The 16,041-nt window shown below is 39.2% G+C and overlaps 2 protein-coding genes across 5 annotated transcripts in view; both read left to right on the forward strand.

Annotated features, from left to right (window-relative positions):
* The window catches only part of ndrg3a (ndrg family member 3a), a 48,843-nt gene extending 40,891 nt beyond the window's left edge, over positions 1 to 7,952 (forward strand). For 2 of the 3 annotated variants that reach the window (XM_037777730.1, XM_037777806.1), the window contains 9 exons: positions 1,338 to 1,394; positions 1,707 to 1,810; positions 3,104 to 3,169; positions 3,262 to 3,313; positions 3,421 to 3,468; positions 3,548 to 3,583; positions 3,673 to 3,724; positions 6,383 to 6,421; positions 6,928 to 7,952. In XM_037777730.1, the coding sequence (XP_037633658.1) occupies positions 1,338 to 1,394; positions 1,707 to 1,810; positions 3,104 to 3,169; positions 3,262 to 3,313; positions 3,421 to 3,468; positions 3,548 to 3,583; positions 3,673 to 3,724; positions 6,383 to 6,421; positions 6,928 to 7,100 (627 nt within the window). In that variant the 3' untranslated portion in view covers positions 7,101 to 7,952. The remainder of the gene's footprint in view (positions 1 to 1,337; positions 1,395 to 1,706; positions 1,811 to 3,103; positions 3,170 to 3,261; positions 3,314 to 3,420; positions 3,469 to 3,547; positions 3,584 to 3,672; positions 3,725 to 6,382; positions 6,422 to 6,927) is intronic. The other variant, XM_037777894.1, reaches the window with a different exon arrangement.
* Positions 7,953 to 11,046: 3,094 nt separating this feature from the next.
* si:ch211-25d12.7 (src-like-adapter 2) overlaps positions 11,047 to 16,041 on the forward strand; it is a 5,644-nt gene continuing 649 nt past the window's right edge. The window contains exons 1-7 of one of the 2 annotated variants that reach the window (XM_037787228.1): positions 11,047 to 11,306; positions 12,798 to 12,900; positions 13,303 to 13,369; positions 13,488 to 13,574; positions 13,903 to 14,006; positions 14,655 to 14,807; positions 14,897 to 15,026. In XM_037787228.1, the coding sequence (XP_037643156.1) occupies positions 12,828 to 12,900; positions 13,303 to 13,369; positions 13,488 to 13,574; positions 13,903 to 14,006; positions 14,655 to 14,807; positions 14,897 to 15,026 (614 nt within the window). In that variant the 5' untranslated portion in view covers positions 11,047 to 11,306; positions 12,798 to 12,827. Of the gene's footprint in view, positions 11,307 to 12,797; positions 12,901 to 13,302; positions 13,403 to 13,487; positions 13,575 to 13,902; positions 14,007 to 14,654; positions 14,808 to 14,896; positions 15,027 to 16,041 lie in introns of both variants that reach the window. The other variant, XM_037787217.1, reaches the window with a different exon arrangement.

Raw genomic sequence — 16,041 nt, forward strand, 5'->3', positions numbered from 1 at the left:
ACTGTTTCTAGGTATCAACAGTGCAGATATTATCTCATTGCGCTTTGAAAGGTCAGCAGCAACAGAGGACAAAGTTGAAATAATTTGAACTTTGAGGGTGACGCCACAGCCAGCGCAGAACAATTTTACCACTGACCATGTGTGGGTGGGTGGCTTTAGTGTTACAGTCATGGAGCCAGGGGGAGGTTGATATGACCTTTGTCCCATATAGACTGAGATCCCCCCACTTCATCTGTTCTCTTCTTTGGCTCTACCAAGCCAGATGTATAAAAGAAAATGATAGAGAGGAGACACCCTTTACTTTTTTTATATATATTTTTAGCATTTTGTCTTTATTGGATAGTAACAGTAGTAGGGCTGTCAAAGTTAACGCGATAGTAACGCGTTAAAGCAATTTTTTTTTTATTGCCACATCTTTCTTTAACACATTAACGCAATCAATCTTTCAGAGGTTGTAGTGAGCTCAGTTTTAAAGTTAGATAGATCTGGCTCCAAACTTACAGCACATTTTGGCGATGAAAAACTGGCATGGGCATTTTCAAAGGGGTCCCTTGACCTCTGACCTCAAGATATGTGAATGAAAATGGGTTCTATGGGTACCCACGAGTCTCCCCTTTACAGACATTCCCACTTTATGATAATCACATGCAGTTTGGGGCAAGTCATAGTCAAGTCAGCACACTGACACACTGACAGCTGTTGTTGCCTGTTGGGCTGCAGTTTGCCATGTTATGATTTGAGCATATTTCTAGGCTAAATGCAGTACCTGTGAGGGTTTCTGGGCAATATTTGTCATTGTTTTGTGTTGTTAATTGACTTCCTGTAATATATATATACATACATTTGTATAAAGCAGCATATTTCCCCACTCCCATGTTGATAAGAGTATTAAATACTTGACAAATCTCCCTTTAAGGTACATTTTGAACAGATACAAAATGTGCGATTAAGTTGCATTTAATTGCAATTAACTATGGACAATCATGCGATTGATTGCAATTAAACATTTGAATCGATTGACACCCCTATACAGTAGTGATGGAGAAAGGGAGAGAGAGACAGAGGGGTATGACTTTGCGACAAAGCTGCCTGACCTGAAGGTTGCATTTATAATAGTATGCACCACAACTACTAGGTCACCGCGACGACCCATCCTTCACAATTTCTACAACTTAAATATGGCTTCTCTGTGTATTTGCTTCCTTCATAAATGTAAAAATCAAACATTAAATATGTGCATACGCTACATGTAGACGCAGACATGGCTATAAGGTTCCTATGTACATAGAAAAAGTCATCTCTTGTCCTAACTTGATCTGTCTTTCTCTCGTGTGCAGCTGACTGGATGGACCAGTAACTTGGTGGATATCATCATGTCTCACCACTTCAGCACTGTGAGTCTCTCTCACGCTACATTACTCACCATGTGCTCTTTTCTCAATGTTGTTGACCTTTTTCATTGACAGTGTGAAACACTAACTGAAACTCAGGAGGCTTTTTTCTTGATTTCCCTTGATGCCTTTACCTCATCTCGCTCTTATAACAGACAATTATTCTATTTCTGTCCCCCTGGATACATAGACTGGTAGATGTGACATGGAGATTACAGACTCAGTTTTAATAACTGCAGCGCTGAAGCTAATTTATATGGAGTCTACCTCTCATTTCATTTGAACTCATTTGTTTTGCTCTGCTCTGTTCCCCAGGATGAGCTGACAGATAACCTGGAGCTGATCCAGACCTACCGCCTCCACATCGCCCAAGACATCAACCAGGACAACCTGGCCCTCTTCTGTGGCTCCTACCAATAGTACGATGCAATACATTAGTTTAAACTCTACATGAATGTACAATGAATGTATGTGTTCTTGATCACATTTATGGGTACAACTGAGACATGTAGATTCCTCTTCCAGTATCAGAACTTGTAGTCGGCCAGATCTGAATACATGGAAAGAAGCACTGCATCACATAATACAAAGAACAAGGGTGTAATATTAAATCATGCACACTAACTAATAGGGGTGGGAATCGCCAGAGGCCCCACAATATGATGTTATCACGATACTCAAAGGACCAGTGTGTAACAACTAGGGGGATCAATTAGCATAAATGGAATATAATATTAATAAGCATGTTTTCTTCAGTGTATAATCACCTGAAAGTAAGAATCGTTGTGTTTTCGTTAGTTTAGAATGAGCCGTTTATATCGACATAGCGAGCAGGTCCTCTTTACGGAGTCCGCCATGTTGCACCGCAATGTTTCTACAGTAGCCCTGAACAGACAAACCAAACACTGTTAACTTTTCCTGCCTGGGCCGGAGTCGATAACGTTACTCACTCCTGTCGCCGCCGCTCTCTCTTCACCATTCACTTCCCACGTATACACACATTCAAAGCACTCTACTCTTACAACAACTGTCTCTCGAGAGGGCCATTTGCGTTTTCACGTCGGCCACCGTAGCAATCTTGCACGCTTTGCACGCGGGAGAGGTTGTAATCAGCAACCTCACCATTACATACCAACATATCCTACTCACTGTTCCTTTAAGTCACGATACGATCTTATTGCGATTTTAAACATTTTGCGATAGTATTGCGATAAGATATACTGCGATTTATGACCTTTTTTTCAACTGCAAATTATGCAGTTTGCCAACATCTGTTTATTCTAATAAGATGCAGTTTTCACTCTGTTCATCTCGGAGTTTTCATTCACATATCTTGAGGTCAGAGGTCAAGGGACCCCTTTGAAAATGGCCATGTCAGTTTTTCCTCGCCAAAAGTTTTGTGTAACTTTGAATCGTTATTTAGCGTTCTTCCAACAAGCTAACATGACATGGTTGGTACCAATGGATTCCTTAGGTTTTCTATTTTCATATGATACCAGTATCTTCAAGATCTTAAGACTGAGCCCGCTGCAACCTCTAAAAGACAGAATAGCGACAGTCAGATTATTGAGAGGTTAATAGGTTATATAATAATAGTGTATCGATACTGTGTATTGATATGATATTGCCACGCAAAATATCGCGATTCTATGCTGTACCAAATTTTTTCCCCCACCCCTGCTAACTAATCGTGATTTGTCTCCCTGCACCAGCCGTCGGGACCTGGATGTTGAGAGGCCTATCGTAGGTCTGAATGAGGACACAGTCAACACACTAACGTAGGTTTTGAGACTAAGAAGACACAAATAAACATTCGTCTCTTGAGTGCACGGTTTTTGAGAATATTTCATCTTTTTTTTATCCCATCCAGGTGCCCCTCGCTGCTGGTGGTTGGTGACACATCACCTGCTGTTGAGGCTGTGGTGAGTTATACTCCGTCATCTCAGTAACCTGAGAAGATTTGGGAAGCGTCAGCAGTTATTTCTCTTTTTCTTTGAGCTCAGTTGTAAACCTCTCATTGGTCTTTCAGGTGGAGTGCAATTCCAGGTTAAATCCAACCAAGACCACACTGCTAAAGGTGAAGCTGAATAAAATATATGATATTGTTTTTTTGACTGTACAAAGCATTTATTAACGAGACTGATCATTTTCTCCAGATGGCTGATTGTGGAGGTTTGCCCCAAGTTGTGCAGGTTGGTTGTTTTTAGATTTCAGGTTTGGTCATTTCGTAATTTTCTTGTTTAAATTATCTTCTAACTTTGATGCTTTTATGTTTTCACAGCCGGGAAAACTTGCCGAGGCCTTCAAGTACTTTGTTCAGGGAATGGGCTACAGTAAGTTAACATGTTTACATGTCTTTTCCTTCTTGTGGTTAGTCAGTAAAAAACATCTAAATATAAAATGATACCGGTTCAAACTAGTCGACTCTATATGTATGTATGTATGTATGTATGTTCAAGAATTGTTTACAGGCTAACACCTTTCTGGTCTGACGTAGTTGTGGTCGAGGTTTGTCTGTGAATATCCTGTTGACGTGAGTGCAATGACAACGGTTGCTTAAATAAGGATTACTTGCGCTGCAGCCTCCTATGAGCTGTGGCCAAACGCCCCTGCTGATGGGGTTTGAACTGCGGCCAGCAGAGCATGAAAAGACACAGTTTTTTTTGTCAGCCTGGTCACGGAGAGGCAGCCCGAGCGGCTCGGTGGTGGATACTAACGCCATTTCCTCTCTGCTCTCTGCAGTGTGTGGTCCCCACAACCCTCAGTAGGTGAGGTGTGAGTGCTTCTAGCATGACTTAAATGACAGCGGCACTCGAGATATGCTGAACAGAAATTCACTTCCTGTTCAGTGGGCGTAAAAAAAATACCCTTTGTTTTTTGTTTTTTGCCTGGTGTGATTTTCTTTTCTCTCCAGAGCTGTTTAATGATGCCGCCTCTTTCTAGAGAGACTCACAGTGCATACTTAAACAGGCCTCCAGGTCATTCATCTGCAAAGAAAAACAACAAACACATTACTGTCAGACTGTACTGACTTACAGTGCACCAACCAGACTCTTAAGGATGGATGAAATCATGAGCGTGGGTTTGCTTGCTGTGGCCATACAGATGAAGCCTCTCTGTGTGTGTATTTCTGTAATGCTAATTCTCTTTTGCTCTCTCCCGTTCCCAAACCCTTCACCGTGGGAGGCACCCTCGGGTGTAGCCAGTATGCCGACGCCTCAGTGTTGCTTTAAAGGCCACTGAGTCCCCCTGTTGAGTAAATGCCACTGCAGGATTAAAACTGATTAAAAAGAGTGTTTTCATGCAGAGAAAGTGTGGAAAATAAATCTCAACACCTCAGCATGTTTCTGAAAGCTGCTTTTCCCTCATTAACACATTGCCACAGTGTGAAACGCAAAAGAGAAACAGCCAAAGAGTACAGGAAATAAAGATGCTATGATTTTTTACCTGTTGTTGATGGCAAACAGCTTTTTTTTCTTTGGTCCTCAACGTCCACCAAGCTGCGACAGTTTGAATCAGAAATACACTTTGGTGGGATAAAACAGCAACGATTCGGTGTATTAAACGAGGTAGTCTTTTTTTATTAAATCAACTGTCTTTAATGAATAGAACTCGTCAGTTTCGTCCACATAAATAAAGTGAAGTCTTGGCGGATTCGCCAAACGAATGCAGTTACATAATTTGATCTTTTTTTGTAACAACTTCATTAATTTACTCTAATCGTGTTAGAGCCGAAATACATGTAATTTATCGTGTTGTTAGTTTTCTGCTAGACTGCCCATTGATACAGGTGCGCCAAGCAGTTGAGCAAATTGTTTTTTGACTGCAGTGAAAATGTCATTTTGAAAGGCTAAACACCAACAAATATGGATTAAAACTGAATATTTCATTAGATTTTGCTACTGAGCAGCAAACGAGATACGGTCAAAACCCAGTATATATCTTGATCGTGTACGGTCAGTCTGTGAATTTGTGGCTAAATTGTTACACAAATAGTCAGCGTTCATGTCCACCAGGTCCGGCGAGGACACTAGGGCAAAGATCATATATATCCAAGAAGTGAAAGTCAATTGTTCGTTCCATTGCGACATCAGCTCCCAGCAGAAAAGCTACGCTTCCGCCATTTTGGACTGAAAGCGCTGGTAAACCGTCAGCCTACAAAGTGCTGTCCAAAAGTAAAACAAAATTATTTCTATTTTATTGTCATATTAAACCAAAATGGCCTGGGTTGAACTATAAAATATTATAAATATAATAAGCGTTTTCAGTCCAAAATGGCGGCAGCAGCTGTTCTATACTCTTTGACGAGGGGACTCGTTGCTCCACTCAACTAGATGTTCAAGCGGCGACGTATCCGATCGTTGAATGCACCTCATTGGTCCCTGATTTTCTGCTCGCCGTTACAAACAGGAAACAACATGGCGGCCTGCTCGTAAACTTTCTGTTATTCCGTTTTAAGAATCCCCCAAAATCTAAGAAGTGAGAAAATAGCCTATGCCACTTCTGAATCTCGTTTAATTTTAGAACTAGATCGCCTAGTTTGACAGCTTCGTCCAAGTGTCGTGAGTCGGACACGTCACACTGGACGGGCTCATTTGCATAAAGGACTGTTTACGACCAATGAGGAAACTCCAACACTCGGCCAACCAATCGTGTAACTTCATCACTCAAAGTGACAGACTTGCGTTTGTCGAGCTGGTCCTCTGCGGTCCAGCCAAAAAATATATCTTATTAAATAGTTTTATATCCAGCCTTCTGTATAAATGATCCAGTAAGTGTGTTATTATGGTTTTAGTTATACATGAGCAAATCTAATTTTGACAGAGCAGACAAATCCTGGCGCACCCCCTATGATCTTTGCCACCCCCTTAAAGGGGGGCCCGGACCCCAGTTTGGGAACCACTGGGATAAAGCAACATAAGAGCTACCTTTTTCAACATTTCTCCCTTTTCTCCTTCTTTCTTTCTTTCTTCTTTAATCACTGCTTCCAGTTCCCTACGTTCTTCTCAGTCACCTGAGCAACGAATCAGGTACCGGGTTCACGAGCAGCTGCCAGACTAGACGGTTTTGAACCCAACGGCCTCTAAACTCCCCACAGGGGATGAATGTCAATGTATGCAGAAATTCTCCAGAGAGCGCTGCTTCATATTCAACAGCAGCTCAGTTCGGTGGACACAGTCGGTATTAAACGCAGCAGTGAGATTATTCTGCATACATTCATCTCCCTGTAGGAGTTCAGTTTGTCCTGTTAGCATGGATTCAGTTTCCTATTTTGTTGCATGACCTGCTGCTGTTGCTTCAGTTGGATTGCTGTCGTATTGCTTTCATGTTTTATTTATTTAAAAAGTGGACACACATGCAATAATTTTCTGTTATTATTTTATTTGATTAGCCTCCGTTTTTGAGAATTCTTTGCATGGTACGCACTTTTTGTCGTTGTTGCATCTGAGTGCCGAAGTGTTCCTACTCTGCACTGAGTCTCCGCTGCTGCTGCTGTGTGAGTGGAATATTAATACGTGTTTTCCCCTTTTTTCAGTGCCGACAGCAGGAATGACTCGTCTGGCTCGCTCACGCACCACCTCCTCTTCCAGCATCACCTCCATGGACAGCAGCCGCAGCCGCAACAACCTCAACAGCCTGCTGGAGGGCAGCGCCACCGGGGCCCTGGACAACCAAGCTGGACCCCAGACCATGGAGGTCTCCTGCTAAACCCCCAACCTCACCCCACCTTCTGCACATTCCCATAGTAACTTATGTGCCCTCTCTCTCTTTCTCTCTCTCCCGCCCTCTCTCTGTAAGCAACGCCAGGAGGATCTGTAATGAATGTGATTAGAAAAGAAGATGTAATAAATATATTAACAGATGCATATTATTACATATTGAATATTTAATACACTGTCAAAGTCACATTCCTACCAGAAACCATCACTACATTCAGATGTGTTATATGATTGACGGTCCAAACCCCATCCTTTTGTATTTATTTTTTTTCACCTTGTCTTTGTTTTAAATGTCTTCACACACACTGTAGAAATCCTCCATATGTTCGAAATAACTCCATCGCACGGTACAGCACTTTTACTCTTTTCTCTCCTGTTGTGAACTCTAAACTTGTGAGCTGCATTGATTTTGAGTCACTTTATCTTTGTGTTTTAATCCAAAACTTACTGCAACGTGAAGCCGAACTAGTCACAAAGTATACAGAGGGGATCACTACACCTACTGTAACTGCAGAAATAAAGCGTTTCATGGGAGAACCGTTGTAGCACACTGTCTGTAAAACTGAAGCTGTGGAGAGAGCATTATGAAAATGCATTCAGTGTTAAGGAAAAGTACCAGTGTGTCAACTCTGTCATTATTTTGTATTCTTTTTGAGCTCGTCTCCTTTTCTTTCTGCTTTGTGTTGGTGTTTTTTGTTCAGTTGAATAGATTATTGATGTTTTAACAACCTGTGATGTGAAAAGCACGAGTCCCTTCACTGAGGGGCCCAGCGGTGCTTTTCACTGTCTGCTGATTCAACTCATTTATATTACTACTGAATAAAGCTACAACATGACGACACGTCTGCTGTTTTCTTTTATCACCACGCTGCCAGTAATTCTGCACAAAGTGTAATGTGAATTTATTTGTATGAAAGAAAGAGAAAGTACTGTACATCTCAGCACAGCGAGTACTTGTAACTTTCCTCTTCTGTTAGTGGAAAAGTGAGGTAACAGTGGTGAGTTAGTTTCCAACCGCACTTGCTCTTATTTCAGAGTGACAGCGTCTGTTGTCACGGATGAGACCGTCTATATTTAGCTCACATAAAAAATGGTCAGCTGCTCTGCAATTGAGATGAGGAGATTGTCTTCAAACCAAAGAAGATATACTGTCATGGGAACAAAGTGTTAAATGTTAATCTGATGTATCACAGGCTTCTCTTATCGTGCTCGGTTCTCCGTTGTGCAACCGTACAATTTTTCCTCAATTGCTGGTGAAGATAAATTAACCTCCCACTAAGCTCACACGGGGGGAGATAATCTCTGCACAGTGTAATGCAACGTCTTACTGCAACCCTGCTATGAATACTGTGTCCATTTTTTGTTGACATCTCTGTTGATTTAAGTTTTTGTGTCCAACCCCTGTGCACTAAAATCCAAACAATTTAAGATGATACTTAAGTATTTAATTACAATCCAAGCAACACATTTTTAGCATAAAAAATTTAACCAGGCAAAAACATTGTTTTTCATGCACTGATCTATTTTGAGGTTTTGTGCTATTTTGCTTCTATAACATGTCTTCTTTCAGACTAGTGGAAAGAAAACATCCAAAATACACAATAAGGTGTTTATTTTACTACAGTTGGTCTATTTGAGTCTGTAGATTTTTCCTAAATTCTCCAAAAATTAGCATTAGATAATGCCTCATTTGCATATTTAAACATACCATTTCAGAAAACTTGTAATATAAAAAAATAATTGTCTTAATGTAAGTAATCAACTGGGGAAGTTTCATGTTGATATATATTAGTTATATTTTTTCTACCCTATTCACCTTTTAGTGTTTTGCAAAATGTATGTTATTTTACAATCCATATCTTTGAAATTTTTCTCAGACTCTGACCCAGAAATCTCCACTTCAGTAACACTTACATACACTAAACTTTCTAGTTTCATTCCTATCTATATTCTGAAGGTTTCTACAGAGGGGTTTATTCATATATCATTCATAGCCTGATTTATAGAACATTTTATTCATAAAAACATGGGGAAAAAAAGGTTTTTAATGGCTATTAAAAGTATTTTCTGATTAATGGAGTGATAAAAAAAGATATCCACAATCCCCTCTGGAAAATCTAGGGCTGTCAATCGATTTTAATATTTAATCTCACGATTGTCCATAGTTAATCACGATTAATCGCAAATTAATCGCACATTTTTATCTGTTCAAAATGTACCTTTACCTTACCTTTTGTCAAGTATTTATTACTCTTATCAACATGGGAGTGGGCAAATATGCTGCTTTATGCAACTATGTGTATATAAAAGATAAAAAGAGATATCTAACATTCCCTCTGTAAAAACCTTTGACTCTAATATGTCAACAAAATGAAACAAGATGTTTTAACCTGGCTTTATCCAATGTTCAGATTTTTGTTCTGGAAATGCAACAATCCATCGATCTGGATCGATATATCGATTTTATGATCAGCGATCCAATATATCGATGCAAAGTGAAGACATCGATACATATCATCATCTTTATTATGCCTTTATTTTGAAATTCTTAAGTGATATAAAACATTTACACTTAAACATAAAGAAATGTGTCTCTTTATAGTGAACTAACGGAGGTCTATTTTTATTATTTGTATTCAAAATAGATTGTTTTTCATTTAAATGTCTGGTAGAGCCCGCTGTAATACAATTGTCAAATCAAATTTTTAGTTTGTGACTTGATATAAATACTGATTGTGTTAAATGGACATTATGATATCGTCTCATATCGATCGCAGGCTCCTGAATTGAACTGAATTAAAACCGTATCGAGGCAGACTTTGTGATATCAGCAAATATCGTACTGTCGTCCAAAGAATCCGAACAATATCGTATCGTGCTGAAACTTGTGATTTTACACGCCTAATAATGTCTCATTTGCATATTTAAGCATCCATTTTCACAAAACTTGTACTTCAAATATAATTGTCTAAATGTACGTAGTCAACTGTGGAGGTTTCATGGTGATATTTTTAGCAGTGTCTCCACTTAATGTGGAGTTAGATAACACATTTAAAGTATTTGGTGAGCTAATCTAGAAAACCATTTGAGAAAGATCTCCCACGCACTGATATGGAATGATTAAATGTTTGATAAAACTTTATTTCCATCATCGTTGACACGCAGCTCTCAGTGATTAGAGCGTAAATCTGACCTGCTCTGGTAACGATTATTTAATGTTTTCCATCCACAGTAGAGTCTTTCACTTCTACCGAAACTCACATCTGATTAAAAACAAGAAGAGCGTTGTCTTATAAGCATCTGTGAGCCTGAACATCTCTCTCAACCGAGACTGATCCGTCATCTTTGATGTGCATACATACAGCTTAGGGCTGCGCACAGAATAAATTATTAATTTTAAATATCCGTTGTTCATTTTCTTTGACCTTTTTACACCCAACTAATGTATGAGTACAAACCACCCTTATTGCCAGTAATACTGCTCCGCTGTTTGACTCTGCAGTGTCAGCATGATGGATGAACTTTATGAGTGCAGATGAAATCAGGCTAGGAATAAGCTGGCAGGGGAACCTTTTATCATGCTTCTGCAGAGGCCTATCTGATGTGTAATATGACATATGACATTAATATGATGATCTCTGGAAGTACTTTACTGTGGCAGGGAAAATGTAGTCAATGTTTTCTATTTATCAGCTGCAAAATCTAATGACAGCTAAAATGTAGTTTGGGCCTAATTTACTGTGACCACAAAGTGCATGTACATGTAAACGCTGCTGACGTAGATATGCAGTTCATTCCATAAACAAGTGATGCACTCACTTGAGAACATCTGAGAGATCAACACAAGCTGCTCTCAGTCAGGATGTGGAGATCTTGAGCGTCACAGGAAGCTGCAGCAGTGTGACATTAGGCTACATAAAGGGGCACGCAGGATGCCTCGTCTCTTCAGTCAGTCAGTCAGTCAGTCAGTGTAAGATACAGCTGCACAAACACAGCCGACTTCATGGGAACAAGCTCAGAGGAGGGAACACAGTCAGTCTGATTGATCAGCAGGCCTCACTTTAGACACATAGAACAGGCATCCATGTGTATGAGCACTTTTCATCAAGGAGATTTGGATTTTACCAGTTTATCTCAGAAGGATCCGGCTCACTATTTGTGCGGAATATAATCTCTGGGCGAACAGAAATTGAGGGTGAGTATTGCTCTGATGATGAGGAAGTTGTTTTTATTTATTTATTTTTATTTTATTTTATTTTTTAAAATGTATTTATGTATTTATTTATTATTTTAACTAATTAATTAAATTATTTATTATTGCCTCCAGAATATTAGTTAACGTATTGCCTGATCACTTGTATTATATGAAATAAATATAAATTAAAATAAGCATTAGATTTTTAGATGTTTTATTAACTTGCTGCTGCTAAAATAAGTAGTATCCATCATAAGTATATCATCTATTTTTTTTTTTTTAAATCTGTCACTCTGCTGGGAAGTAGATTTTCATTCCTCACAAACATGGTGCATGGAAATTTAACACAGGATATCGATGCCTCTTGTTGTGGTTTGGCGCCTTCCTGTATCAGCTAGCTTTTGTTTCCAGGTTACAAACTAGTGTGCAGCACCTGTGAGCTGCACGGCTGTCATATCAGAAAACTAGTTACTAATTAAATGATGAATGTGGAGGTTATTGAGGGACTTTTTTTTATGCGTTCATTGGTTTTCAGTTTTACATATAAGTTTGATGCAAAAGAGCACAAAATACAAAAAAAATATTAAATAACTGGCAAAATATTAAAAAGACACAATGAAAAATAAATAAATTGAATAAAATAATAATTATTTTTTAAAAAGGGTAGGTTCAAGTTGCTTATGAATTCAAAATGAAATTTAATTGATGCAGTGTATCCAAAATTAATGACTGTAGTCTGCAAAGTACATATTAAAGCTTAGATTCAGCGTAATCCAGTAAGGGACATCACATTTTCTCAAAATTATAAACCTTAGTTTCTCTAGTTTTAAATAGTGGTGTAGGAAAATATCGAAAATATCGAGTATCACAATATTACGTTTTGTGATACTGTATCGATTCTCAAAAACAGTGTATTGATTTCTAATTGATAGTTTGCATGCAAAGATTAACTGAGTCAAAACGTGCATTTGTCCTCTCAAAGTAGAGCTATGACGATGGCTGTTACAGGAAGTGTGATAAATGCAGATCTCACTGTTCTCAGATTTTATGCATATGGTGGTGTTTTCTTTATACGACAGGTTTCCTAAATTGAATTTAAAAAATTGCGATATATGGCCTTGCTTACAATATCACAATATATTGAATCGTAACCTCCATATCGTGATGCGTATCGTATCACCAGATTCTTTCCAATACACGGACCTATAGTTTTAAATGCTGTATGACATCTCTCAACCATCACACGCAACTGAGAGGTTGTGGGTTTTTTGAGTTTAGGAGAATCAGCCTGCACGCTTACAATAATCCAAAGGTCACAATCTTATAATTAGCTCCTCTCAGAGGACTATACCTTCTCCTGAGACACTGAGTATTGCAATCAAAGGATCAGGTTCCATCACCTGCCCCAAAACTTCTGATAAAGTTTGGAAATTAGATTTCCAGATTAGACATTATGCTCCCCGTCTCAACCTGTGTCTCTCTCTTTTTCAGACATTTTAAATCAGCAAGGAGCCAAAGAACATGGGGACCTGCCCCATCAGATGTCGAACCAACCGGACAGTCCTAGAAAATGCACCTGAACCTTCAACACCATGTAGGTTATATTCCCAAGACATCAACATCTTTCATCGTTTTTATCTCCCCAATGTTTTCCTTGTGGATTATCTCTGTAAATTGCTTACAAATAATGAGTTTTTATTGATGATATAATAATGTGAATCTTAATCCTATTTCACCACTTTGTCTACTTGCATATATGAATGTTTGTTAGTGTGTTTTCTCTCTCTATTTCCCATCCTTTTTCATATTTTATTGATTAAGGTATGCACTGGAGAGTGCCCTGATGAAGCCAAGTTTTGCACCTCTCCATCACATTTGTTGTTATGTCAACTTGTACCTTTTTATATGTGTAAAAAAAGAAAATATAAATCTAAACACACAAAATAAACCTGACTAAAATGGTTTATTATATGCATCTTCTTCTTTGTCTCTGCAGCCCTCCAGGAGAGCATGACCGTGTCCCTCTGTGACTACCCGTCCTTTGAGCGGACAGAGTTGACCATGTGCGTAGGGGAACGACTCACTATCCTATCAGAGTACGTGTTATAGCTGCTCGTGTTTCACCTTCACCCTTGTTAGACAGATACAGTTTGTCATGACTGCTCATTTTCTCTCCAACAGCGATGGTGACTTTATGATGGTGAGATCCACGACCACAAGCTGTGACAGCTACATTCCCTCCAACTACACCGCCAAGGTGACACACAGGTAAGGTCACTGTCATGAGAATAATAACAACACATGTTAAGAAGACATCTGTCCCAGCAGACAGAGGAGGTGTAGAGAAGTGAAAGGGAAGGTGGGGAGTTCCCTGACATGTGGGATGAGACTCCGTGTAGGTGACCTTTACCTCAGTGGAGACAGACGCCTGTTCTCTCCAGTGACATCAGCCGCTGCCTAATGTAGTTTCAGTCCTCCTACAGTGGGGAATCTGCTGCTCTGATACTGTTCCAGTGGATTTTCCAAACTTGAAAACAACAGCATGACAACACTGTCTTACTGTCCCATGTATTGTGTCTTGTTTGTCTCTGTTCAGGTGGCTGTTTACGGGCATCAGCAGGTATAAAGCAGAGGAGCTGCTCTTGCAGCCCAACAACCAGAATGGAGCCTTCTTGATCAGAGAGTCAGAGACAAACAAAGGTTAGATTGTTGTTTCTCTTTCTTTCCGCTGTGCATTAGAAACCTATTTAATCCAAACCTAACATTGTGGCACCAGTATACGCTTTAAAATGTTATGTGTGGATAATTGTCATTGTTTCTAATGCAGTTCCCACTATTTAAAAATCTTGTAGAAGTGACAGTATATTCTAATGATGATATATATATTTTTATATTTAACCTTGATTTAACCAGGAAGTCCCTATAGGGGTGTAAATCACCAGTTTCATCATGATATTTTATTGATTCTTTGGACAACGATATGATATTTGCTCATAACACAAAGTTTGCCACTGAAATAAAAACATAGAAAGAGGATCCCCACCCCATGTTGGTCTTGGTCACACGAAAGAAAAAATAGATAAAAAAATAAAATAAATAAAATAAATAAAATAAATAAAATAAATAAATAAAATAAAATAAATGAAATAATTAAAGAGAGGAAATTACAAAAAAAGGAAATAAAATGAAGTTAAGCGTAACGTTAAGTAAGAGATCCAACTGTAATTATGGTTCAGGTAGGATAAGGAATATGAATCAGTGCTGGAATAAATGATGTGCAAAATTAAGAATCAAGAGCCATGCATGTAGTTTAACTGCTGCATCTGTGTGCTATATGTTTCTGTTCAGATTGTTACTCGCTGTCCATCCTGAGGAGGACCAACGCTTCCTACCTGGACTGTGTGAAACACTACCGCATCTCTCAGCTCCAGAACGGCTGGGTCTGCATATCTCAAGGAGTCACCTTCCCTTCCCTGCAATGCCTGGTGGAGCACTACTCAGGTCAGCACTGAGGATGTAATGCTGTCTTGCCTGAACGTACCAGAGACAACTCTGAAAGAGTGATATTAAAATGTTGCCTCCTCTCACAGAGTCTGCAAATGGGTTGTGCATTCGGCTGACGGGGCCTTGCTTCATCCATGGTGTAGACAACGCCAGAGAGGCCCGGCCTGTACCCACGGCCATCAGGAGGCCGACTGTCAACTGGAAGGACATCAGCAGGTGAGGCAGACTCTCTTTAGCCTCATTTCTACTGGTGACTTCCACAAAATGTCACTCTGTTACAGTAGAGCATGAGCACCTGGTGGAAAACTATTGATACATCTTTGTGAAGTAGGGCTGTCAATCGATTAAAATAATCAATCGCTGACTTGACTATGACTTGCCCTAAACTGCATGTGATTATCATAAAGTGGGCATGTCTGTAAAGGGGAGACTCGTGGGTACCCATAGAACCCATTGTCATTCACATATCTTGAGGTCAGAGGTCAAGGGACCCCTTTGAAAACGGCCATGCCAGTTTTTCCTCTCCAAAATTTTGCATAAGTAACCAATGGATTTTAATGTTTTGTAGATTCATATGATACCAGTATCTTCACTCTAGCTTTAAAACTGAGTCCGCTACAACCTAAAAATCACAAGTTGCGTTTATGCAGTTAAAGAAATTAGTGGCTTTAAAACTAATTTGCGCTAACGTGTTATTATTGTGTTAACTATGACAGCCCTAATTTTCAGTTTTTGTTGACGCAGTGTCAGAGAGACGCTGATTCAGCTCTACAGTCACTCAGTGACTCAGTGCTGAATGAACTGAGTGAACAGATATGTCAACAGATAAGACGTGTTACTGGATATCTGCCAGGTGTGATTGTGTGTAATGTGTGAGTGTAGAGTAGGAGGTTCCTGGAAATGAGCACTATAGTGTTCAGTGATCATATACCGCAGATAATTAAAGGGCTACAAAATGCAGCGTACAATAGATTATGATTATTTGATTTAATGCATAAAATCTGTGTAATGTTTTTATGCAATCAGAACAGTGGGATCTGCATTCATCATTCCTGTAAACATACAGTATCATAGCGCTACTTTGAGAGGACACATACACTGAGAGGAAAATGAAGTAGTAATTGACTTAATCTTTGCATGTAAACTATTAATTAAAACTCAATGCAATGTTTATGAGAATCAATACAGTATCACAAAATGTAATACACTCTATATTTTCAATATTTTCTTA

The sequence above is a fragment of the Sebastes umbrosus genome, chromosome 1 (genome assembly GCF_015220745.1).
Source record: "Sebastes umbrosus isolate fSebUmb1 chromosome 1, fSebUmb1.pri, whole genome shotgun sequence".
Lineage (NCBI taxonomy): Eukaryota > Metazoa > Chordata > Actinopteri > Perciformes > Sebastidae > Sebastes > Sebastes umbrosus.